General features: G+C 29.9%; 1 protein-coding gene across 1 annotated transcript; it reads right to left on the bottom strand.

The window, feature by feature from the left end:
- LOC145052751 (delta-9 acyl-lipid desaturase 1-like) lies at positions 1–27,267 on the bottom strand. The gene is made up of 5 exons (XM_079000621.1): positions 26,886–27,267; positions 7,497–7,637; positions 7,233–7,373; positions 420–526; positions 1–347 (listed from the first exon to the last, which is right to left on the bottom strand). The coding sequence occupies exons 1-5, from the start codon at positions 27,237–27,239 to the stop codon at positions 131–133; spliced, it is 960 nt and encodes a 319-aa protein (XP_078856747.1). The 5' UTR covers positions 27,240–27,267; the 3' UTR covers positions 1–130.
- Positions 27,268–27,458: the final 191 nt, after the last annotated feature.

Here is a 27,458-nt window from a genome sequence, read left to right as displayed (position 1 = left end):
TTTTATATTGACCAAAGACTTGCAATAATAAACAAATCCATAAATTATACATTAATCCACATAGGCTTAGTCATATATCGACGTTTATTTTATTTAAATGTATCCTTTATGTTATGCACATAATGATCAATCATTTATAGGTATTATCAGAAATGGCAAATGATTTTTTACGCTTTTGGGCATCAGTCGGCACTTTAATGTTGGTTGCCAACCCTACGGTTTCAAGAAACTGTATAATGTACCAAGTAAAATCAATTTGCCACCACTCCAATCCATGTCGAGCTGAATACTCAAATGCATGATGATTGTTATGCCATCCTTCCCCAAAGGCAAGCACTCCTACCCACCTTCACAATTTTTGAACAAACATTTATGATAGATTCTTGCTAGTATTCATTATTCAGATATTTATAACGTACCAGTTGTTTTTGGAGAGATCACCGGTATTCCAAGCCTGGTTTCCCCATATGTGACAAACAGAGTTCACAAAAAACGTGATATGGCTAAACCATACCGTTCTAACACCCTGCATACACCATAAATATAGATTAAAAACGATTTTTTGGTGAAATTGAAGAACATTGAAAGCCTTTGTTTGCATGTTGCTATATCATTGGTTTTGTACGTGCTTTGTTTTCCTTAGTCGATTAATACAGGGAAGAAAATAGTGTATTAGTGTGCTATTCTCCTTTTCATCCTCCGGACCACCCCTTTTTCTTCAAATCCGATTTGTTGGTCTGATTAAAGAAAGAAAAAGAAGAACAGAGGATTGCCATCTTTTGTATGTGTATGTGTATATTTTGTAGCCAACAACCCTTAATCATCTAAACTTTTGCGCACTTCTCAGCTCCACCTCTGCAATGAAGTCTCCTTTTTGATGTGGCAAAGGCAGGGGAAAAAATAAAGGAGAAAGAAAAGTAAGCGGGGATCGTGGAATGTCCCGAAGGTGGTGGGCGGTGGCAGTTCTTGGCCAACGAGAGTTTGGATGGAATGTCAACGTGACTAAGGATGGAAAGAAAGAGGTCTTGGGTTTTATTATTTTTTTATATTTTTTAGTTGCCCTTAGTTAAAAAATTACAAATTTATTTTATATGTAGCATGGAAGAAATCACCCATGTAAAAAACTATAACCATCGGAACAATTGTCGTAAAAATAATAAAGAATAAAAGAAGTCACTCATGCAAGACGATATTATAATCTTCGGAACCACTGTCGTGAAAATAATAAAAGATTATAACCATCTAAACCATTGTCGTAATTAAAATAAAAACTGAAGTAGTGACTTTTTATAAACATTTGTATATTTACATAATTTTGTCTTAATAATAATATAAAAGAAAATAAGAAAATATTAAAACAAATTATAGGTGCAAAAGTGATCTTAGATCGGTTAGGAATGAATATTAAAATAAAAAATCAAAGATAGGGACAACTTTGGATGTTTTTAAAAGTTTTACAAAACTTGTATAGATTCATCGAATGAAAAGAAGATATTACGATAGAAAAATAAAATAACAAATCAAAACTTGAAGAATTAAATTCTAGAGATATAAATTTTAAAATGATAAAAAAAATTAATAATTTAAATAGCTCACTACAACATTTTTGTTTGGATAAATATGTACAACATACTCACCACACTGTGGGTGTCATGTTGAGGTAGTTGCACATCACGACGTGCAAAAAGGTGATGATGTGGTGGTTTCTGAACGTAAAGTTGTGTTGTTGAAGCCACATGTTGTCACACAAGTTTTCTTTTGCATGACCAAGTGAATACCCTAGCCTTTTTGGCGTGGAGGTGTGGGTTGATGTTCCAACGGAGCGTAACATGCCAATACCGAACATCCTAACATACCGATTATTTTTATAGTTTAAAATCTCAAACAAGTGAAGCACACCACAATGACTCTAATTATTTTAATTTTATGAGATTTTCTAATGGGAGATGATAATTCCACATTACTTTTTTATTCATCCACATATTTCTAAAGTTAATGGACAATTATCCCCCCTTAGAGTAGTCTTTGTAATAATTAAAAGAGTAACCTCTTTATCTTCCAAGTTTCCTCGACACCCACCCTGGAGACATTTAACCCATACCGTCGTTGGAAACCGTTCCCTCTTCAGTCACTTGAAAATAAAATCAGTTGTAAAAGCATTTAACAAACCACTATTAAAATTGTCGTCTTCAAGAAAACAACCTTCAAGTACCAAAATCAAAACCATCCTTCAAAATCAGATTTGGTGGTCGATGGAGTTTTAAGGTTTCAAGATTCGATGTAGAAGTATTTGATTAGTTCAGGAACTCTTTGACATTAATTTCATCATCGGTGACAAGTAAGGCTTCCAATCTAGTGCTTTCTATCGGCTGGTGCAGGAGGTTTTCTTGAAAACGATGGAGGTGTGGTGGGGTGGGTGGGGGGGGGGGGGGGGGGGGGTTTGGAGCGAGCTTAGTCCCATAATGGAATTGATCAGAGATTGGTGTTTTTCTAGAAGTTCTAATGATGCTTGTGTCTTTTATCGAGAGAAGATGGGAGGGTATCTTGAGGAGATGGAACTGTGTATATACACCACACCGATATTATAAAAAAAATAGATAAAAAGGATATAACACACTACACCATACACCAGTGGCGTTCATAATCCGTTGTTGGCTCTATTCAACATCTTTGTTCTGGGTATTTAGGTCTTTAGTCCCTCATCTAATACTTTGTTAAATCTAATGTTCTCATTGATTCAACTAAGCTTACTGAGTACTCGTTTGAAACCATAGATTCGTAACAATAATTCATTTCGCTGACACGCTTAGAGGAACAAAAGGAAGGAAAAAAGACAGGACTCTATTGGAGATTGTGGTTGAACGGGACGACCAGAAACATGAACAGATGAGGAAGGAAAAGGAGTTGCAGGGTAAAGATTACCGGCAAAAAGAATTAAACATCACTTATCGTTTGTTGGCTAAGATTGCAGGGTGGAGAAGAATTGCATCCGTGTGTACGTTGTTTTTGGTTCGGAAGATTTACTAAAAAACAATGTTGCCTTTTAAATAATTTAATTACACTCTAAATACAAATGAATGAATGGTATAATTGTAAACTTGCTTTAAAAATAAGTGGATGCATCAAAAGTATTCGTGGAATTATCACTATCAATTTCTAATATGTGTCCTAAGGACATATATAAGAAGTATTAATTATGAAAAGTATTACTATAATTAAATATAAATATCTTCTCTAATAAATGAAGGTTTTTTTTGCTACATGTCAATCTATAATGAGTTTTGACACTTGTCATTTTGTGATATTTTTTAAATAAATAATATCTACATGTCAATTTATTGTTTTTTTCAAATTTTAAAATTAAAAAGCCACATAATCTTATACTTATATACAAGGTTGTAAAACTCGTTACTCGGTATCTGTTTGGCCAACTACCAAGTAGGGAGTACTCGAGAGTACTCGGGGAGTACTCGGATTCGGTAATTCATGTAGAAATATTTTTTGGAAAATTATATATACCAAAATCATAAGTTAAAATCAAAAGTTGATTGAAATATATAACAAAACTAGATACATGTAAATACGTAAAAATAGAAAAACGCATAATTGTCTCACTTCGTGAATAATTGCTGAAAGTTTAAGACATATATGTAGTAATAGTTACATGTGTTTGTGTTAAATAATAAATCATTAAGTATATTATACATATTAATCACCGAGTTGACCAGATTTTACAACACTACTCAGTTCAATCAGGGGCTGATCGGGGAGTAATCGGGACTCTGCAACTCGCCTCGGTAAGGGATCGAGTAGCGAGTACTGGACAAGTTATCGGACAACTCGACGAGTTTTACAACACTATTTATATATGTAAAGTATCAAATATAATAAATATTATAATAAATTGCAATTAATATATTTTTTCATTCCTTATTTCAAAATATTATTTTAAAAAATATTTATTATTTACATTTTAATATTTTATTTTCTTTAATCAACTCGTGTAACACATGAGTTTTACATCTAGTATTTATTAAGGAGATTATTAATACATTTAAATTTTAATTATGATAATATTTCTTATAATTAATGCATTCACATTTAATGAAAGTAATATTTGTGGTTATTAGAACATGTAAGATTTAAATTTGAATCATAACAAATAATTGTTATCACTATTATTCGATTGAAAAAACAAATCTACTCTAATAAATGAAGTTTTTTGTTTTTGGCATTTGTCACATTATCATTCAATTTGTTAAATGTTATTTTGTGGTTACTTTGAATTCAATTTTTTTTCCACGTGTCATTTTATGAGTTTTTTTTCTTTTATTAAATTCTACATAATATTTTAATGCAGTAATTGCAATAAATGTAATAATAAATAGATATCAATTACATTAATGAACTTACCTTTTAATTTTAAAATTTCCAAAATTAAAGCTAATTAGTTTTTTTTTTGTTTATTATTTAAATTATTTGTTTAAATTTAAAACATAAAAAAAATTTCCGTTATAATAATTTATTATTTTTCTTATTTTCTTATAATTTCAAAGTTTTTAAAAATTTAGACGTTTTTATTTAACTATTTTTTTAATTAATTTATATAATACATGCGTCTCACAACTAGTCATGGATTAAATACATGTCAATTTGTCTATTAGAATTCATATATAATACATTTAAATTTAGAAACTTCGTATATTTTACTTTTTGTTTACATTATTCTTCAAATTGATCTATTATTTTATAAATTTCACTTTATATCATATATTGTATTCTTTTTGTAAATTTATAATTCTTTAAACCTTATACAAATTAAACGTAACAAACTTTAACAAAAATATATTATTATAGTTTCCATGTATACTAAATTTATATGGCACAAATGATTTATATGTATTCAAAGTATCGAATGACTAAAATTAACTATGGTTATTAAATGGTTAAATATGTTTATAAAAATAGAAATGAAATATGTTTTTATTTTTCTATTCCTACAAATCGTCTATCCATTTAAATAATGATATGTGTCACATTAATATACTAGAATATATTAAATTTCATTGAATTAGCGTTAAATATTACAAATGTCACAATTTAATTGAGTATGATATAAGATCAAAAAATAACATGATATTTAATTTCTCTCTCTCTCTCTCTCTCTCTCTCTCTCTCTCTCTATATATATATATATATATATATATATATATATATATATATATATATATATATATGGAAAAGTGAATATAAGGCTGTTATATATCTAAGCTTAGGTGTGGAACCAATAAAACTACGTAGTTTTGATGTTAATCGTAACAAATTAGTATTTTGATTTTCTTATTTTTAGTATCAAAAGATTTTCTCCATCTACCACTTCAAAATCGTTGATCTATTTTCCTTATTATCATCTTTGATTATATTGATTTCTCCGTCCTTCAAAATTTCTTACAAATAATTCTGGAAATTCATTGTTGCAATCATCGTCGTCTTCTTTCACATATAAATTACAAACTAAGTGTGTTGTTTCCTCAATTCAATTACAAAAATAATGATAGTAAGAGGACACTTGTTTTTATGCTACTTCAAAAAAACACATGGATTACATATTGAATTTAATACGTACTAACCAATTGCATTTACCACATGCGATTTCATTTGTGTATGAATAATGTTGGCATCTTTTGATGATTTAATTGCTATATTTATTGTAATTGGATTTTGCTTTTGTATGAATACATGGACAATTATAATGTGATGTAGTGATGTCAAATAAAAAAAACTAAACGTTGTATGAAATCCGATGATTATGACTTTAAATGCAAAGAATAATAATGAATTGATGTTGTCAAATAAAATATACCACGAGAAGATGAAATCCAATTTATATGAGTTTATATAATAAAAGAAAATTTAAGCTAAAAGGCCTATGATAAATCGTTGGGCTAATGTCATAAAAACCCTCAAGTTTTCAGGGTTTTGTCGGTTTTGCCCAAAGTTGGATTTTATGTCTGTTTTTACCCTAACATTTTCCAAAAAAATGTTCGATTTTATCCTTTTACCGGTGATAACAAGTTACCATTATATTAACTTCGCAAAAAAACCCTTAAGTTAACAGTTTTTTTTTTTACATTTTTACCCTTAAGTTTATAATTTTTTTTTACGTTTTTACCCAATGAATTTTTTTCATATTATATGTATTCAAGCGGAAAAATCATATTTATAAACGAAAAAATTTTTAATTAAATATTGTATTTACATTTTTTTAATGTTAATTCTTTACACACACACACACACACACATATATATATATATATATATATATATATATATATATATATATATGTATGTATGTATGTATGTATGTATGTATGTATGTATGTATGTATGTATGTATGCATGTACATATGTATGTATGTATGTGTGTATGAGTTTTTTTTCTTGGATAAACCATTTAATGTAAAAAGAACAAATTAATATGTTTTTAGAACTACAAATACGTATTTTTATGTATTTAAAAATATACATATCAATAAAAAAACTTGCTCATTCATAACCATGTTTATATAAGTATATACATATATTTTTAGAAGTATAAATATGTATTTTGATATATGTTTTTTTTAAAAGTATAAATATATTTTTAGAAGTATAGATACATATTAATATATAAAAATGTAAAAATATGTATTTATACTTCTAAAAACAATATCTATAAAACACATATTTATAATTCTAAAAATATTATTTATCTTTTTAAATGGTATAACCATGCAAAAACACACACACACACAAATATATATATATATATATATATATATATATATATATATATATATATAACATTAAAAATATATATATAAATAAAATATTTAATTAAATATTTTTTCGTGTATAAATACGATTTTTCTACATGAATACGTATATTATAAAAAAATATATTTTGGGTAAAAATGTAAAAAATTTATAAACTTAAGGGTAAAAACGCAAAAAATGGTAAACTTAAGGATTTTTTTGCGAATTTAATATAATGGTAACCTAGAAACCCTGTTATCACTGGTAAAAGAGTAAAACCAAACATTTTTTCGAAAATGTTTGGATAAAAACGGACATAAATTTCAACTTTGGGCAAAACCGACAAAACTCTGAAAACTTGAGGGTTTTTATGACATTAACCCTAAATCATTATGTAAAATAAATCTAAGAAATGAGCTCAAATAGAGATATTGTACCATGCCCCAAACCAGATACGAAAATCCACCCCATGTATACAAGAGAGCACCGCATCCAAGTAAATGCCATATGTATGTTTTTTGTAAAAACATATAGAACATCTGATTTGTTAAATCTTCCACGTTTTTATATGTTGGATGCTGCATTAAAACAAGCAATATAATATATTTTTAGGATGTTTTGTAGTTTTAGCACATAAGATTCAATTAAAAAATTTAGCAATAATATCTTCAAATTTTAATAAAAACATCAAACCATGATACCTTTTCTAGTAAGTATCGACTATCCAAGATCCAACCCATATGACTAAACCAGAACCCGTTGATGGGTGAATGTGTATCATTATCTAAATCGACGTATTTATGATGAAATCTATGGACGCTTACCCAATATATTGGATCTCCCTGCACGAAAAAAGTGTCTATTATTTTTTACATGTAAAAATATGTATTATTTTTAGCATAACAGAGTCGGAAAGAAAATAACATGATTTATTTAATTGGAATGAATAACGTCATTTAGTTTGTCTAATAGAATAGAGTTGACTATCTAAAGAAGAAATTTGACTTTCTTTCATTTTTTCCATATATTAATACAAAATGTGTTTGTAATTATGTTAACATGCAATTATTTTAGGATAATTATGATCATTTTTCAATCATTGTTTTAGTGTTTATCTTCTATCGTAAAAAATAATTAAAAATATGTAAATTCATCATTATTCAACATCTTTCTATATTGATTTTTGAAAAAAAAAATTAACGAAAAATATGGATCATATGCACATATCAATTGAAAAAACGTATTTTTTTTATTCTTTTTTCAACGAATCACCTTCTATAACATCTTAGGCAATTAAGACTTTTTATTCTAAATATCTAGAAAATGTTTTAAGAAATAGGCATATATACACAAACTCAAATGCATATGATTTCTCAATCATTGATTTAGAGTTTATCTTAAATCTATCAAAATAAATAAAATTATATAAATTCATCATTTTTTAGCCTATTTCCATAATGATATTCGAAAAAAAAATATGTAAAATGTGCATCATATGCACATATATACAAATGAAAATATGCATATACGCACATTTGTATATGTGCATATTAATCTACAGATGAAAACCATCTTAATAACTTAGAACACTCTTATAGATTGTGGTTTGATGAAAAAATAAAAGAAATGTATTTGTATTAATGTGCATATAGTATACATTTTACGTTATATGAAAAAAATAAAATATCAGTATAGATCGAGGTTAAAAAATGATGAATTTAAATATTTTTTGTTTTTTGTTTGATAGAAGATAAGCTCTAAAAACATTTTTTTTGAATGATATGCCTATGATGCATATGTTACAAAAAAAAAAATTCGAATAAAAATATGGAAAGTGTTTAAAAAATGATGAATTTAAAATTTTTTTATATAAGATAAACTATAAAACAATGGTTGAAAAACTGATTCCAATGATCATAAAAGTTAGTGATCCACGATATATATATATATATATATATATATATATATATATATATATATATATATATATATATATATATATATATATATATATATATATATATATATATATTATATTATATTATATATATATATATAATATAATATAATATAATATAATATAATATAATCATACGTAACCTACACATATTGTGTTTTAGTGTTATTAGTTCCCATTCAATCCTTATATATAAATTTTCTTAAATTTTAATTAATTACTTAGGGGTAATTTAATAAATAACATACTAATAAATAATTAATTATATTAAAATCCCTAAATCTTGGACCTGGTAAAGTAATCTTATTAAATCATGTATCTCTTTTCTCTTCTCTCTTGACTACGTTCTAGAAATCCAAAATCCAAAAACATGTCAATCCTTCACTTTGTCATCGATAACCTTCCTCGTTGTCTCATATGCCACTTCTTTTCCTCCTTTTGGATGTTACTTCTTCCGATTAATAGCAAAACATATGTGCTTGTGTGTATGTGCATTATGGTGCGATCAAAGAACGAGAAAGAACATCAAATGTGTGTGTGTATCATTGGGAAATCCGACAGTGAGACAAAATCGAGGAATCACGATGCAAAAGGCAGCAATGTTGGTGGCTGCTGGCCGGAGGTGCTCCTGGCTCAGTGGTAGTTCAGTGGCGACCAGAAAATGACGCAAACAACTTCAATTATCTTCTAATTATTGTATAATTTCTGAATTTACCCTAGTGCACAAGTCGATGTATAAGGGACAATAAGGAATCATGTTTCAAGATGGAAACTAAGACTTAGAGTAAGGGTCAAGTTTTTGTTGGTGAGCAAGGATTATGATCTATAAATAAGGGCTATGTATCGTCTATCTGTATGTTGACTAAGAGATCTCCTTTGTATTGTTTGTAACCCAAGTTTTTGAGTTATTTTTATTGAGTTATAATCAGAAGAAATTCTTTCATCTCTATTGTTTTCATCAATTGTGTTCAACAATTGGTATCAGAACGGCAATGATAGATGGTTGGAGAAGACAGCAACTCGGGTGGAGGCAATAATAAAGGAAAAGGCAGGGTGACAACCAAGGAGGGTTCATTTATATCGTTCTAGGTTCCCATGCTCAACTCAACGAACTACACATGGGCGATATGCATGAGAGTGATCCTAAATGTACACCAAGTCGGGGATGTCAATGATCCAGATGTGATAGGGCCTATGAAGTATAATATCACAATAGCAATATTGTTTCAAGCAATTCCTGAAGATCCCATATTGCAAGTTGGTGAGATGGAGACAACGAATTAAATATGGGAAGCGATTAAAACACAACACATTGGGGTAGATAAGGTGAAAAAAGCATGACTCCAGACTCTAATGAACGATTTTGATAATATGAAAATGAAAGAAACCAGTACCGTGGATGACTTAGCAAGCCAATTGTCAAGTATATCATCGAAATCAGCATATCTTGGAGAAACAATAAGTGAAACAAAACTTGTGAAGAAGTTTCTCAAAATTCTACCAAGGAGATTCATACATATTGTAGCATCCATCGAACAGGTCCTTGATATCAAGAATGTTGGATTTGAGGACGTAGTGGGACCTTTAAAGGCATAAGAAGAAAGAATTAGGTAAACGAAATCAATAAGAGAACAAAGAAAACTCATGTTTAACAAGGTTGAACCATCCAATCGCAGTGCAAATTTGAAGTGAGGGGGAAGAGGAGGTTGTGGTGGTGGACAAGGACGTAGAGGATGTCACAAGACCTCGTACCAGCAACAGAAAAAGAAAATTCTTCAAGCAACGGGGAAACATCCAAAAATCAAAGGGTAAACCCAAGGATCGATCCAAATTTCAATGTTATAGATGTGACAAATTTAGACACTTTGCGTCTCAATGCCCTGAACGGAAAAAAATAAGCAAACAGAAGCTGATATTGCCAAGTTAGATGATCATGACCCACACTTGTTCATGACCAGAACCCTATAGAAAACGGTTCTTTTAAATGAAACAGGTTTAATCCAAAGTCCTTACAAGTCAAGAGAAGGTAATAAAAACATATGGTATTTAGACAATGGTACAAGCAATCATATTGATGGATTAGTGTCTAAGTCCATAACTATTTTGGTATGTACTTGACCCGATGGTGCATGGTCCTTTTGGGTTACCTTCACCAAAGCAACTTGATAGGATGAATTATGGAGAGAGAGAGAGAGGATTAATTATGATTTATTAATATATTATGAGAATAATATATTAAAGGAGAAATCATATTGTTTAATTAATATTAGTCAATAATTAATTAAGAATTAATTTTGTGGCTAAAAGACTTTAATTAAATAAAGGGGACTAGAATTGTCAATTGTGTGATAGTTGAATATTGGGCTAATGGACTCCATAGAGGATGGAGTAGACGAATTCTATGGGGAAACCCATTAGAAATCGTCCAAGGCATCTAAGGAGGGAGTCCATGGGCTGTTTAGGGCCTAAGCAGTCAAATTAGGGTTTTCTTGTTAGATAACCCTAATAGCCTCACATATTTAAGGACCCCTAGGACACCAAAAACGTGGCTAAGAGTTTCCTTAGGGTTTCCAGCTGTTTTTAGGTGTCTCATCTCTTCTCCTTCTTCATCCTCTTGCTATTGGTGTTTGCGAGCCTTTAGAGGAGTGACACTTGTGACTCTAAGCTTTCTGAAGCCATTACAAGGAGGATTTGAGACTATTATTGCTACATAAAAATCAAGGTAAGATCTAAACCCTATTCTTATGTTCTTATGGCCAAAACTCATCAGTGGTATCAGAGCCTTGTTTTTTTCTATTGTATGTGATGTAATGATTGTTTATCTGCTGAAAATCGAGTTTATGACCTCTGCCCGACCCAACTCGGCGAGTCAGTATCTGGACTCGGCGATTCCGGGAGTCAGGCAGAGGATAATTTCGGATTTTTTTTGCCTATTTTGACTTAGGATAATTGCCATAACTGTTTCAAATTAATAAAATACGAATTTTATTGATTCTTTATGATTATCTTTATCAAAATAAAAGATTTTGGTCATCTAATTTGATAATAATTTCCTTATATGATAAATGTTAAATTATTTGAATTATTTGGTCAATTATCTTGCAAATAAAATTGATTAGGTCAAATATTGATAATCATAAAATTAATTGTTTAATTTTGAATTATTTTCTATTTGATCCTTTATGTTTTGAAAAGTTTCAAAACTTGCCCTCAAGTTTTGGAATTTAAATTTTAATTAAAAGTTTAATTTTAAAATGTTAAATTCTGAAACCCTAATTTTTGAAAAAGTTCAAATTGCACCCTTATGGTTTTATTAAATTAATTAAGTGTATAATTAAAAGAAAGTTAATAAATCCATAGTGATATGGTTTACATTTAATTAAATTAAACGTATAATTTATTAAATTAGACCAACTAGTATTTTAAAAGTGTAAAATACACCCTTATACTATATATAACATTGAAAGTCTAATATTATATATGTGTAACTTAAATTGCTAGTCTTACCGTTAGTAGGCCTCATTCACGAAGTCGATCTATAAAGAGGGGTATAAGGTTATGGCCTATAAAATGGTCGTTTAATGGGTGTCCACTCTCACCTACCGCTTCCTTGATTGGCGGAGGGTCGTTAGCCGAACGGGTAGGATAGGGCAAACCCTTTCCATTAAAAGTATAATGAAGTATAAAGTAACTAAATGTTTTATACAAAATTCCCAATCTTAGTTACTTTAAGCAAAAGTGAATTTGATGCAATCCCATGAAATTACACTTTGTACCCTTGCGAACACGTTAGTGGAGCGTGTGTGGTTAACCGGCACACTAAATGGTTCTAAGAAAAGGTGGCAAAGGGTGACCCAATGTTTGTCATAGTTCGGTGGAGCATGTGTGGTTAATCGGCACATCGAATAGGTGACTGTAACATTGGGGGCACCATGTAAGTTTGCATGGTTATTCACACCCTATTTTGTGATCGAGGGGCATATCGAGATTTAAACATGCCATTGAAAAGTTCAATGAATCTCAAAGGATCTAGGAGTTTTTCAATACATTTAAAACCTAATCTCTTTTTCGTTTTTCATGGTGGAAAATTAGTGAATCGTCATTCACTTACCTTCAAATGTTCTGCAATTTGGGTTACGACATCCATCTCCCAAGTTGTAGAATATTGTATTGGATTATAGCCTTAATATCTCATTTGGGTGATTTATTAAGGACTCAATCAATCAACTAACTTGAATTTTTCTCCCGTTTTGTAGATGTCAAAGTATGACAACTATGGTCTTCCCAAATCCCGTGGAACAAGCTTTCCACATGAAGATGTTATTCCACGATTCGATCGAGGAACACGAGATCATGCTTCACTTCCTCCACCTCCTCATATTGTTCTCCCTAACCCACAAGTTCAAAGGCTTGAAAAGTTCAAACTCACTCAAGCCCTTTTGGCAAGTAAACATGACGAAGGAAAGTCAATGTGTGCACACGTCTTAGAGATGAAGTCACACATTGATAGGTTAAGAATGTTATAATCCGTTGTCTGTGAGGAGCTCGTTGTTGACTGGGTTCTTCAGTCACTTCCTGACTCATATAGTGAGTTTGTAAGAGATTACTATATGATATACCACGACGTGACCCTCATCGATCTCACCTCTTTTCTTATTGCTGCTGAATCAGCGATGATTTGGCGCACTGGAAAATCAAAGTTGATGGGTGAGTCTGCCTTCCAAACCTCTATGGACATAGGCAATGGCAACGAAAGGCATGCCATGGTCAAAAAGTTTGATCATAAGAGAAAGGCAAAGTCTGAAGTAGTTTTGTGTGCTGTTCCAAAGGAGTCAATTTGCTTTTATTGCCAAGAGAAGGGGCATTAGAGACGAAGCTGCCCAGTCTACCTGAGAGATCTAAGAGATGGGAGAGTCGAGACGTATGGCTCTACTTCAGGTAAAATCCACTATCTAACTTCATTAAGTTCCTATTCATTGATTCTTAATACATAATGTGATATGATTACATTTGAATGTTTTGCAGGATCAAAAAAAAGAGGAAGCTTGATAGAAGAGCAAGATGAGTCTGATCACGAAGAAATGGATCTCGATCGCATGGATTTAAAGATCAGATTTTGAGCTTAGAAAGTTATGATAGAGTTGTTAGGAATATTTGATTACATAGTTTTTCAGTTGATTTTGCATTGTAAGGACATGTTTTCCGCTGATTTTATGAATAAAATAAAATTTTGATTTGTCTTATTTATGTATATCATTGCAATGAAATCGTTGTGAAAAATTGATGTTTGTGTATTTCTATAAATGGATGTGATTCTTAGTTATGTTATTTATGGTAGTGTCAAAATTTTCTAAGTAAGGAAAGATTCTCATCACCCAAGTTTCAATTGGACAGACACTTGGAATCATATGATTTGAATCATGTGATGTATGGAAATCTTGGTACTTAGGAAATTAAGACTAATTCCTTGATCACACAAGTATGTGAGTCAAGTGAAGGACTAAAGGAATAGAACACAATGTTGTGCACTAGTCAAGTCCACTACAAATAACAATAAGACTATTCGTCATAATTTACTAAAAGTCTAGTAAATGTGGTTATGCTTACAAGATTAAGTAGAATTCTGAATCATTGAAAATTTTCAATGAATGGTAGAACGAATAAGAAGAATCAGTTAGGCAGAAAGATAAAAGTTTCTCCAATCTAAGAAGAAGGGAGAGTACTTTTGTATCGGATTTTATGATGGTCTTAATGATTAAGAACCATATCAAAATTGATCCTTTAAGGACATCTTAGTGCACTAGTATGGCTAAGAAGAGGAATCGGAAATTGTTGAAATGGTTAAATCAAAAAGTACGAGTCATACTTCGTTCCAACATCAAGTCTTAGAACCGTACTCCAAGATTGTGAATTGAGTGATACACACTCATCAAATTTGAAGTAGAAAAATTGTTTTTTTCTTACTCTTGCACGTTTGAAATTGGTGTGTAGTGTTTGTCTTGATGAGAATCCGCACTAACTCTTGAATATTTGTTTATCAAGAAATGTTTCTTGATAAGGGAATCTTATATGTCAAGAGGTCAGTGGGAATCTAAATGATCTTGAAAAGTTTCGAGAACTAATCAAGAGTAAACATATTATTAACCACTAGCACACGACTTGAGGTTTGTAACCCATCATGTTGACATGATCTTGTTTCTGTGCCATTCCGATTTAGTAAACTATGCATATGAGTTCTATGAGTTCTCAATTGAATGCATAAGGTAAGCACCTTATTCAATGAAGGTACATTGACTGGAATAGGTGAGCTGCTAGATAACTTGGAAGCAATGGTGGGACCCTTGATGGCAAGAAATTAAGAATGAACAAGTTCTGTCCATATGAGTTTGAATTTGTCACAAACATTATCTTTCGATTATGGTTATGGAAAATTCGCATGGATAGGACCACATACACCATAAAATCTAAGTGTCATAAGGTTTCTCTCCTTCATGAAAATGATTGTGAGGAAATTCTTTCACTAAGAGATATTTTAAGGAGATAGCGATTATGTAAATTGCATTCTCAAATTCGATTATGATTATGGCATCCCTCTTCATAGTTCAAATTGTGAGATTTGGCAATTAATCTGAACATTTGGAACTTAGTAATATAAGTTCTGAATTAGTTTAGACACACATGTGAGCTATCTAAGGGAAGGTGTATAAGGTTGAGAAGCTTAGGTAAAGGCTTATCAAAGCATATCGTATTAGAAACAATGAACTTTGGAAGTCAATAAGTATTGTTTTCTAAAGTTTAGCTAGTTCCTAAATACGTGTCAAAGCTAGTGGGAGCATAAATGTTATGCTGGAATGGATATAATCATCATGTTAGTGGGAGCATGATTATTATTTAAGTATTGCAAGTTGGTAATATTAATTATAGATAAACAAAAGTTTTACTTTGCAAAGTTGCAGGGGTTGAAAAGTTGTTTTTTCTATAATTAAGGGAGAGAATGTTATACTTCGTTTCCAATCTAAAAGCTTAGATCAAGAAATTTTAATTAAATTTAGTCAAGGGTATATTTATTATTTGCATTCTCAAAATTCGATTATGATTACGGCATCCCTCTTCATAGTTCGAATTTTTGAGAACACGGCAAATAGAAATATTATGACGATATTATAGTAAGAAACTGGTAAAGTATCATGTTTTTATTATGAATTGCATCCCATACGCTTCGGGTATAGGATTGATTGCATATGCTGTAATATTCGACCGTTCTAAAATTTTCCAAATGCCTAGGGCATTTAGAGGGAAAAAGGAAATAGAACTGGTTTTGACTAAAATAATTAAACAACTACCAAGGACAATCTAAGGTTCGCCAAGGATTGGTCGCTTGTGGACAGTTGAAAGTATAGTCTTGGATGGACCATATTGACATTATTATGAATAGATAAGATTCTATTTAGAATGAGTTGTCATATGGAAAATATGGAAATGTTTCCATATTGGGAGTTGGATATCGAGAATAAATATCTAGATTAGAAACTTTTATGCAAGAAGGATGTTCAAATGAATGTACTTTGAATATGAGACTTCATGACTATGGAATTTTCTTGTAACAATATCCAATAGAGTATTTTGTAATTTCATTGGCCGAGTCTTGGTGACCTTTGAGCTGTGACATTACGAAAGGACTGTTGCATAAATGTTAAAATCTAACATATTCTAGTAGTGGCAAACAATTTGTATTCTTACACTAATGGATTAGGAATTGAGAAATGAGTGTGATTGAAAATGATATTCAATTATACTATTTCACAAAGTACCATAGGTAAACATAGTGTGCATGCTAAGAGCATGGGACAATTGTTGTTATAATTCAAGTAAAAAGTTGATTACCCGAAACAACAAATAATGAGTAATCAATACGGTGATTAAATAAAAGGTGTTTTATTTATACTCAAAAGTTTGGGGCCATATAGGATTAGTATTATTCTTGTGTTTCACTTTGCATGTTTTGACTTCCTGAATAATTAAATTATTTCAGAATAATCAAATTATTTGAACGTTCCACAGTCGCTCATACTTTGGGAGTAGGTACGAAAGAAGATTGTCATGAATGGGTTTGTAGATTGCCTAAAGTGTATTAGACATAGCAAATATTTGATGCAATGTTCATGAGTGCTTATGAATATGATTTGAGAATTGGATTAAATCCATGCTCACTTGGATCGCTTCATGGATTTTTATCACGAGTGATTGGTGAGACGATAATATCTTATATTCTTGAAACCAAGATGTGTGAGTTGTATCTTGCGATTCGGTTACACATTGATAATATGTAAACGCACCAGTAACTTAGTGTTATAAAACATATTGTTGTGTGTGATTCGGTGAGTGAGTGAGTGCAAGAGGGCATTGAGTCGAAGTTTATCCGTTCCTTTTACCCAAAGTGGGATAAAAGCGATATATGTAGGCCCCTCGATGATTTAGTGATGACACCCTAAGCGCTTGGCCAAGCCGGGACTAAGTTAATGTGTTCACTTGTAGTCTGTTGTCAGGCGTCATAAATCAGAAATCGGGAAACAACACATAGACTGAGAGAATGATTTAAATCTATGTCTCACGTCTATATGATATCTAGAATGGAGGAATATATGATCCCTTATCTAAAGGACACGCTTATGATAAGATCAGAGTTGACAGCGGCTTTTGAAAGCTACGATTGCAGATCAGGATCTGAAGTCATATCAGGAATAGTTATTAGACTTATCCAAGTGGGAGAATGTTGGATTAGTGTCTAAGTCCATAACTATTTTGGTATGTACTTGACCCGATGGTGCATGGTCCTTTTGGGTTGCCTTCACCAAAGAAACTTGATAGGATGAATTATGGAGAGAGAGGATTAATTATGATTTATTAATATTATGAGAATAATATATTAAAGGAGAAATCATATTGTTTAATTAATATTAGTCAATAATTAATTAAGAATTAATTTTGTAGCTAAAAGACATTAATTAAATAAAGGAGACTAGAACTTTCAATTGTGTGATAGTTGAATATTGGGCTAATGGACTCCATAGAGGATGGAGTGGACGAATTCTATGGGGAAACCCATTAGAAATCGTCCAAGGCCTCTACGGAGGGAGTCCATGGGCTGCTTAGGGCCTAAGCAGTCAAATTAGGGTTTCCTTGTTAGATAACCCTAATAGCCTCACATATTTAAGGACCCCCAAGACACCAAAAACGTGGCTAAGAGTTTGCTTAGGGTTTCCAGTCGTTTTTGGGTGTCTCATCTCTTCTCCTTCTTCATCCTCTTGCTCTTGGTGTTTGTGAGCCATTAGAGGAGTGACACTTGTGACTCTAAGCTTTCTGAAGCCATTACAAGGAGGATTTGAGATTGTTATTGCTACATAACAATCAAGGTAAGATCTAAACCCTATTCTTATGTTAATATCGATTATCACAGTCTAGATCTAGGGTTTAAAGTCTTGGATGAATGCATGTACAATAGAGAAACCTAGATCCAAGCATTAGGGTTTGCATGAGCACATAGGATGTTCTTATGGCCAAAACCCATCACATATGACTTGTAATATCTCTTTCTTTACTTAGATTAACAAGTGAATAGGAGGAAGAGTAAAATTTGGAGATGATTCATGCGTCGAGATTATAGTTATGGGGTCTATACTTTCTCAAGGATTTGGTGGGAAACAAAAACTACTAATAGACGTATTTTACATCCCAAGTATCAAGGAAAGCATCATTAGTTTGGGACAAGCAAAAAAGATAGGATGTGAAGTATCAATGAAATGAGACTACCTAATATTATTTAATAGCCGAAACACTACTCTTTTCAAGTAAAACGATCACTAAACAAACTTTACAAAACCCAAATTGCAATTGATAAGCCTATATGTTTAAACTTTAAATGAAAAAATTTAGATTGGTTGTGGCGAGCAAGACTTGGACATGATAACTTTGATAAAATTGAAATTTTAGGGGAAAAAATGAGTTAGTCACTGGTTTACCACCCATCAAAGGGAACGGCCAACTATGCGAGTCATGTCTAGCTGGAAAACAAACTTGAAATCCATTCCCCAAGAAATCACATTTTCAAGCAAGAAGACCACTAGAACTCGCTCATGCTGATCTTTGTAGATGCATATCACTGCCAAACCCTAGTGGAAATAGGTACATTTTGTAGTAATTAATGATTACTCACTGTACGTGTGGTGTTTTCTGATGAAGGAAAAGAGCGATACAATTCAACATTTCAAGATATTCAAATCTTGTAGATATTAACAGCTTGGTAACACATAACCCAGACAATACCAATGTGGAGGTAGAACTAGAAATCATAAATGACGAGGTAGAAGAGGCTGTTTAACAATGGAAAAGGTGGCAACGAGACACACAAAAACACGAACCATGAAGTCTTCGATCATCATGAGCCAACACAAGCAACGGGTACCCATCCAATATCAAGTCGAGTTACTATGTACCAATAAAATTTAAAGACTTTGAGATGAATTTTCTTATTGAAAATATCAAACACTTGTTATCTTTAAATAAAGATGAGCTATCAACTTATCAAGAAGCCAAAGACATCCACTATGGGTAAATTTTATGAAAGAAGAAATGGATTTGATTGAAAAGAATGGAGCTTGGAAACTAGTCCCAAAACTAAGCAATACAACCATTATCGATTTAAAATGTGTCTTTAAGGTCAAACGAGATGCAAATGAGTCCATCAGCAAGCACAAAGCAAGGATTGTAGCAAAAGATTACTTGAAACAACAAGGGGTTGACTTTGAAGAAGTATTTGCTCCAGTATCTCGGATAAAGACAGTTCGAGTACTTATATCTCTCGCAGCACTCAAAGGATGGGAATTACATCATCTTGATGTCAAATCTAAGTTTTTACATGGTGAGCTTCAAGAAGATGTGTACGTTCATCAGCCAGAAGGATTTGTAAATTTGGGGAAAGAAAACTTGGTGTCTAAGCTCAAGAAGGTGTTTTATGGCTTAAAGCAAGCACCTCAAACATGGAATATAAAACTTGATAAAATCTTGACAGACATGAAGTTTTAAAGGTGTGCACAAGAACAAGCGGTATACACGAGACAAATAGAGGGGAACTTAATCACTATTGGTGTGTATGTTGATGGTATTGTTATTACAGGGTCAAAAACCAAAATCATATCAAAATTCAAGCAAACAACGGCTATGAGATTTGATTTGACTGATTTAGGCTTGCTCACTTATTGCCTTGGAATTGATAAACCAAAGAGAGAAGGATATTACAATCACACAAGAAGGATATGAAAAAAAAAGAAGTACCTAAAGACGCAATAATGTTTGATTGTAACCTTACTATAATCCCATTGGGCTCAAATGTAAAGTTTTCCAAAACAGAAGGTGAAGAGGATGTTGATGCCATTGGATATCAAAGCTTAGTAGGAATACTAAGATATTTGCTTCAAACAAGGCCATACCTCACGTATGCAATTGGCATTACAAGTCGGGATATGCAAGAACCAAAGAAGTCTCACATGGTATCCATCAAACATATCTTAAGGTATGTAAAAGGACTCTTGGATACGTGATATGTTACACTCGAGGAGGATCCATTAGCATTGTTGGTTATAGTGATAGCAGTCACAACATTGATGAGGATGATGGAAGGAGTATAACTGGTCATATTTTTTATTTATATAAGTCACAAAAACAAGAAACCGTTGCACTATCTTCATGTGAAGCTGAGTACATGGCTGCAAGTGCAGCAAGTTGTCAAGCTATATGGCTTAGTGATCTTGTTATTGAGATAACTGGGGAGAAGATACAAGAGGTGGTATTACGAATTAACTACACTTTTCAATAGCATTAGTTAAGAATCCAACATTTCCTGGTTAAAGCAATCACATCAAGTCATTGTTCAGCTACACACTCGAGAGGGTAGATGAAAAGAAATCATAGTGGAGCATATCAACGGGAAGGAGCAACGAGCTGACATTCTAACAAAACTACATTAAGTTTAGTGAAATACGCACATTTTTAGGATTGGAAGATCTCTAAATTCCTATTCAGAAATTAGGGGGTAAATATTATGTAATTTTCGAATTTACCCTTATGCACAAGTCGGTGTATAATGGGAAATATGGAATCCTATTTCAAGAAGGAAACTAGGAATTAGAGTAGGGGTCAAGTTTTCTTGGTGAACAAGGATTATGATCTATAAATAATGGCTATATATCGTGTATGTATATGTCAATTAAGTGAGCTCCTTTGCATTGTTTGTAACCCAAGTTCTTGAGTTATTTTTCTTAAATTATAATAATAAGCAGTTATTTTATCTGTATTGTTTTTATCAATTATATTCAACACTAATGGTATTGATTTTCCCTTCTAGACTCAATAAGGTATTTTCTTAATCATCGATTCCAAAATTCTATTATTTAATTCACGTCTCGATCCTAGGCAGTGGCATTATAGTACAAGATTATTAATTTCCATGTGATTTTAAATAGTGTTTCTCTTTCAGCTTTTGATAAAACAAATATTCTTTACTTAAATATGCTTTGAACTTTCATTAAGTTTGTAAAGTGAAATTGTCCGAAAAATCCCAATATTTTCGGAAAATTTCATTTTAGTCCTAATTTTTCTTAACATAAAAATCCCGATTATTTCATTTTGGATCAAATTAACAAAAACAAAAGTCGTTTTTTGTTTTAATAGGAAATGACATATTATCGTGTAAAATCAAATAATCGGAACTTTTCTTTTCAAAAAAACTCACTTTGTTTTTTCAAAAGTTAAGGTTTATTTTTGTACTCTTTATATATATATATATATATATATATATATATATATATATATATATATATATATATATATATATATATATATATATATATATAAGAAAAATCAAAATTTAGCTTAGATTCACATTGTGAATTTGTTGAAAAGTGAATTATATTCATTTAAGATTCAAAGTGTGAATAATTATAAGTCAGATTCATATTTTGAATCCTCAAAATTCAATTATATAATTCAGATTAACAGTGTGAATAAACTCAATTGCGAATTTTATAAAACTAATTTTCAAAAAAATCACGTTTTATTTTTTAATATTTAGATTTAGTTTTTATCAATAAAATAAAATAAATATATCAAATTCATAATTTTTTATAGAGTAAATTACACGATGGTCCCCATGGTTTGGAGTAATTTTCAAGTTTGGTCCTTAACTTATTATTTTAACTCGAAAGGTCCCTATTGTTTGTTTTTGTTGCGTCTTTGGTCTCTATCTTACCTAAAAAGACTATTTTGCCCTTGATTTTTTAATTTATTTAAATAAACACACACCAACCCCACTTCCACCTCACTTTACCTTACCTACCCCACCTTATCTAATTTAAAAAATCAAGGGAAAAATAATTTTTTTAAGTAAGACAGGGACCAAGCGCGCAAGAAAATCAAACTGTAGGGACCTTCCGAGTTAAATAATAAGTTATGGACCAAACGTGCAAATTACCCCAAACCATAGGACCATTCGTGTAATTTATCTTTTTTAATTACACGAATGGTCCCTATGGTTTGGAGTAATTTGCACGTTTGGTCCCTAACTTATTGCTATAACTCGGAAGGACCTTACTGTTTGTTTTTGTTGAGCGATTGGTCTCTGTCTTACCTAAAAAGACTATTTTGCATTTGATTTTTTAATTTATTTAAATAAACACATCTCAACCCCACTTCCATGTCAACTTACCTAACCTTACCTACCCTACCTTATTTAAATAAATTGATAAATCAAGAGAACAATAATCTTTTTAGGTAAGGCAAGAACTAAACGCGCAACAAAAACAAACTGTAGGGACCTTCCAAGTTAAAAAAATAAGTTATGGACCAAACGTGCAAATTACCCCAAATCATAGACACCATTCGTATAATTTATCTTTTATAATACTATTTAAATAGACATTAATATTGATCTATAAAAAATAGTTTTTGTGTTTAAAATTTTTAGCTTAGATTCACAATGTGATTCTGCTGAAAACCGAATTATATTTGGTTCAGATTCATAATGTAAACAATAATAAGTCAGATTTATATTGTGAATTTTGAAAACTGAATAATATATAGTTTAGATTCTGTGAATAAATTCGGTTGTGGATTTCACGGATCTATTTTATTACGTAATAAAAAATGTTAAAATATTAAAAAACTACATGGAAATATAATTTTATTCAAATCTAAATTTCACTAAATTGATTTGTGAATGATAATAGAGGTGAAATAGTAAGTTGCATTCACACTATGAATGTTAAAAATGGAATTATTCATAGTTTAGATTTTCAATGTGAATCAGTTAAGATTTACAGTATGAACCTGACCAGATCAATATGAAAAAAATTATAGTGATGTTAATGTCTATTTATAGAGGAAAAAAATTAATATTTTATTATATTTAGTTTTTTTTTTTAAAATAAAGCTAAATATTAGAAAAAACAACATAACAAAGTTGGTTTTTCGAAAAAAAAATTATTTTTATATATCAATATGAATGTCTAAGAAAAAAGGATAAACAAATTATGAGTTTTGGTATATTCAATGCCTTTCTCAATAAAAAACATGGCGTAAAAAAGATTGAGTTTTTTTGATATAATCTGATGCATGCACGTAAAAATATTTACAACCCTTTCCTAATTAGTTGATTGTTTTAATTTCCAACACTCATGATTGGTTTTCTTGGTTCGTTATTAATACTGTTTTTCTAGTGAACCTTACTATATATATATATATATATATATATATATATATATATATATATATATATATATATATATATATATATATATATATATATATATATATATATATATATATATATATAGGAAAGGGTTATTTGTAAAACAAAAAAACCTTAAAAATCATAAAAAAATTATGCATAAAAAAAAATACCTAGACATTACAAAACTTTTTTTTGAATTTTTTTATCAAAAAATCGCAGCCTTTTTGACAATTTCGATGAAAAAAAAAGATAAAAAGTCAAATTTTTTTTGTAAAAAAAATCAAAACAATTTTCAGCGATTTTATGTTAAAAGCTGCGATTTTTTGATAAAAAAAAAAAATCAAAAAACAGTTTTGTGATCTCTAAATATTTTTTTATGCATTTTTATGATTTTTAGGGTTTTTTAAGGTTTTTTTTGTTTTTCATAGAACCTAAACCTCTCTCTTTCCCTCTCTCTCTCTCTCTCTCTATATATATATATATATATATATATATATATATATATATATATATATATATATATATATATATATATAAAAGAAACGTTTCCATTGAGATTCTGAAAAAAATAAATATAAATCTTGATATTTAATGTCAGCAACATATCTTTCATTTACCGTTTAACACTCTAACGTACCAACAATAATGCCTAATCATAAAAGATTATACATATATGTTTTCTCAAAAAATGAAAAATCATATATGATTATGGTGGTGGTGGCAGGGGTGACGGAGGTAGAAGTGATGGAGGTGGCATCGGTGATCATGGTGGTGGCGATTAAGGTGATGCATAATCATTTATTATTATAAGTATTTCTCTGCGATACATCGAAACACTAGAATGAAAAATAAGGAATAAATTGTTGATGTTGAATTTAAAAATCTTTATTTTTTAGTTCTAGTTATATTATATAAGGATAACTAACTAATTATTTATTTAATAGAAAACATGTAGCATAGTTAATTTTAGGAAATAAAATCAAATTTTAGAATATATATATATATATATATATATATATATATATATATATATATATGAGAAAAGTGAATATACCCTTAAGGGTATATAAACTTAGGTACCCAAACCCATCATACAACATGGTTTTCTATCATATATATGAGAAAAGTGAATATACCCTTAAGGGTATATAAACTTAGGTACCCAAACTCATCATACTACATGGTTTTCTATCATATATATACATTGTAATTGTCTAATATTCTTATAATTCAACTTCTAACTTGATTTATTTCTAAGATATTTATAAATTTCACATTTATCTTTCTCTTACATAATTTTCTTTTTCAATTATAATATATATAGCCTAGTAGGTGTTCGCCAAAAATGTGATGTAAGAGGAAGATAATAGTGAATTTTTGAAAATATTGAAAGTAAATCAAGTTAGGGGTTGAAGTTTAAGAACATTATAATGAATATGTCAAACAAAACAACATATCTTGGTGGGTTGTGTACTTAAGCTTATATACTCTCAAAGGTATATTCACTTTTCCATATATATATATATATATATATATATATATATATATATACGGTCCGGTTCTGATGATTATTCAAAAAATGGTGAGGACTTCAAGGATAATTTTACACAACCTATTCCGTCAATGGTACAAACTTCAAACCCAAATAGTTGACCGTGGTGCGTTAGCATGCGACCCATGTCCATAATAAGTAATACATACTCAAAGATTGTGTGGTGAACATCCATGAACGTCATTTAAGTGAGTTTTATTATTTATTTCTGTTTATTTTGGTTTATATTTTATTTAAATTTTTTATTTTTTTATTTTTCATTAAAAATCACTTTTTAAACAGATATATGATCGGTTTAATGTTTTTAATTTTTTTATCGGTTTTTTATATTACTATTTTTTATTTTTTTCTATTTCTATTTTTAATATATTTACTACATACTTGTAGATACTAGTGTTTTTTTTTTGATTTTTTAAAATAAAGATCGTTTTGAGTTTTTAATTTTGAACAATTATAAAATTTTAAATAAGAATATTATTAATGATCATAATATTTTCCTTTCATATTTTTTAATCATATTTTTTTTGGATTATGAAATTTTAAATCAAATTATTTTGAATCATAGTAATTTTAATGATATGATTTTGGTTCAATAATATATTCAGTTAAAGACAGTTTTTGTTAAAAAAATTATTGATCATTATATATTTTGAATCATTTACTTTTGATTCATAAAAGATATAATTAAGGATTATAAAATATTTATGTCTAAATATTTTTAAATCATAACAAATTACAGATCACAAACAAGTTTGAATCAAAATTTTGTTTTGAATTATAATATTTAGAATCATCATATTTTAGATCATATTATGTTTAATATTTTTTTAATAAAATCAATATTTCTTAAAATTAAAAATAATAACTTCAAAAACTTGTTTTTAAAAAAATTCTTTTGTAAATTACTAGTATATTGAGTAGAAGTATCCTTTAAATTTTTATAATTTTTGGGTTTTTTTTTTGTAGGTTTTTGTATAAAAAGATAAATAATTTTTTTTTCAATTTTTTATAACTTTTTTCATTTTATAGAGAATTAAATTTTAAAAACATTGATTTTTTCAGATTTTTTTTCAAACAAAACAAAGTTACGCCAAAACAAATAAATAAATAAAAAATAAAAAACCCACTTCCTCATAATCGACACATGTCCTAATGAGTCGGGGTGTTGGCGCGTCCAGACGCGTTTCCTCATATTATACGAGATGAGCACTCTTTGCAATTTACATTCTTACCTTCAAACACTACAATAATGGTCTATTTTTTTCTTTTTTTTCTTTTTATTTTTTTCTCTGAGAATTACATAATTGCACTATTGCTTTTTTGAACTTATTTACTTTTAGCCCGTTAAATCTCAACCATTAAATTTCTGCAATAAGCGGCTTAGATTTGTCCTCACCATTTTCACATGAATTAAAGTCATCATCCGATCCGACTTTTATATATATATATATATATATATATATATATATATATATATATATATATATAATTTGATTTTATTTCCTAAAACTTACTAGACTATGTTTCTATTAAATAAACAATTAGTTAGTTATTCTTATATAATATAAGTAGAACTAAAACTAGACATTATTTATGTACAGTTAAAATATAAGCATATAAAATTACATATTAATTTAAGTCACATTCATGACCGTCCAAAATGATCGTAAATATAAACTAACTCTACACTTGTATTTCATTTACTCATTTATTCATCAACACATTAAATCCAACATAATATGCTATTAATAAACTTGAGCAAAACTAGATTAAGTGTAATGGTGAAGCCAAATACGAACCTGAGCAGCTAGGACCCCAAAATAAACAAACGTATATTCGAGCCATTTGGGGAGTTTGAGACTACGGTGGGACAAAAGTCGATGATAACTGAGAGTTATGCCTAGCATTCCTGTTAGCAAATTGCCAATAAATGCAATCCAAAAAGCATCCCAAGTGAATGCAAATGGTGCACAAAGGGCAAGTAAATGTAGAAAAGTGTACAATATTGCCATATATATGTCTACCGTATTCCATTCTCTACCCCAAAAACAATTCCTTGTTCTTGTGATAACCACGTTAGAAAACGGTATTTTTTGGTTATTCGATTGCTTTTCAATGTAGGAATTGGTGGGTGTCATCAATAGATTTCTCATATTTCTATATTGTGGGATGTGGTTAGTGTTTCTTGTGGTAGGTGGTTATAAATAGCTAACTTTTAGGGATATTTATAATAATAACCTCATAATTATGGACAATTAATGTAAATGACCATATATTTTATACATTTTTTCAGAATAAACACAAAATTCAAAATATGGCAGTTTGGACTATCGTATGGTACACAATATGTATTTTCTTTCATTTCCATTAAA

This window comes from Lactuca serriola, chromosome 5 (assembly GCF_051521515.1).
Source record: "Lactuca serriola cultivar US96UC23 chromosome 5, Lser_US96UC23_V15, whole genome shotgun sequence".
NCBI lineage: Eukaryota > Viridiplantae > Streptophyta > Magnoliopsida > Asterales > Asteraceae > Lactuca > Lactuca serriola.
Note: the sequence above shows the minus strand (reverse complement) of the source record. Positions and strands in the feature narration are given on the sequence as shown.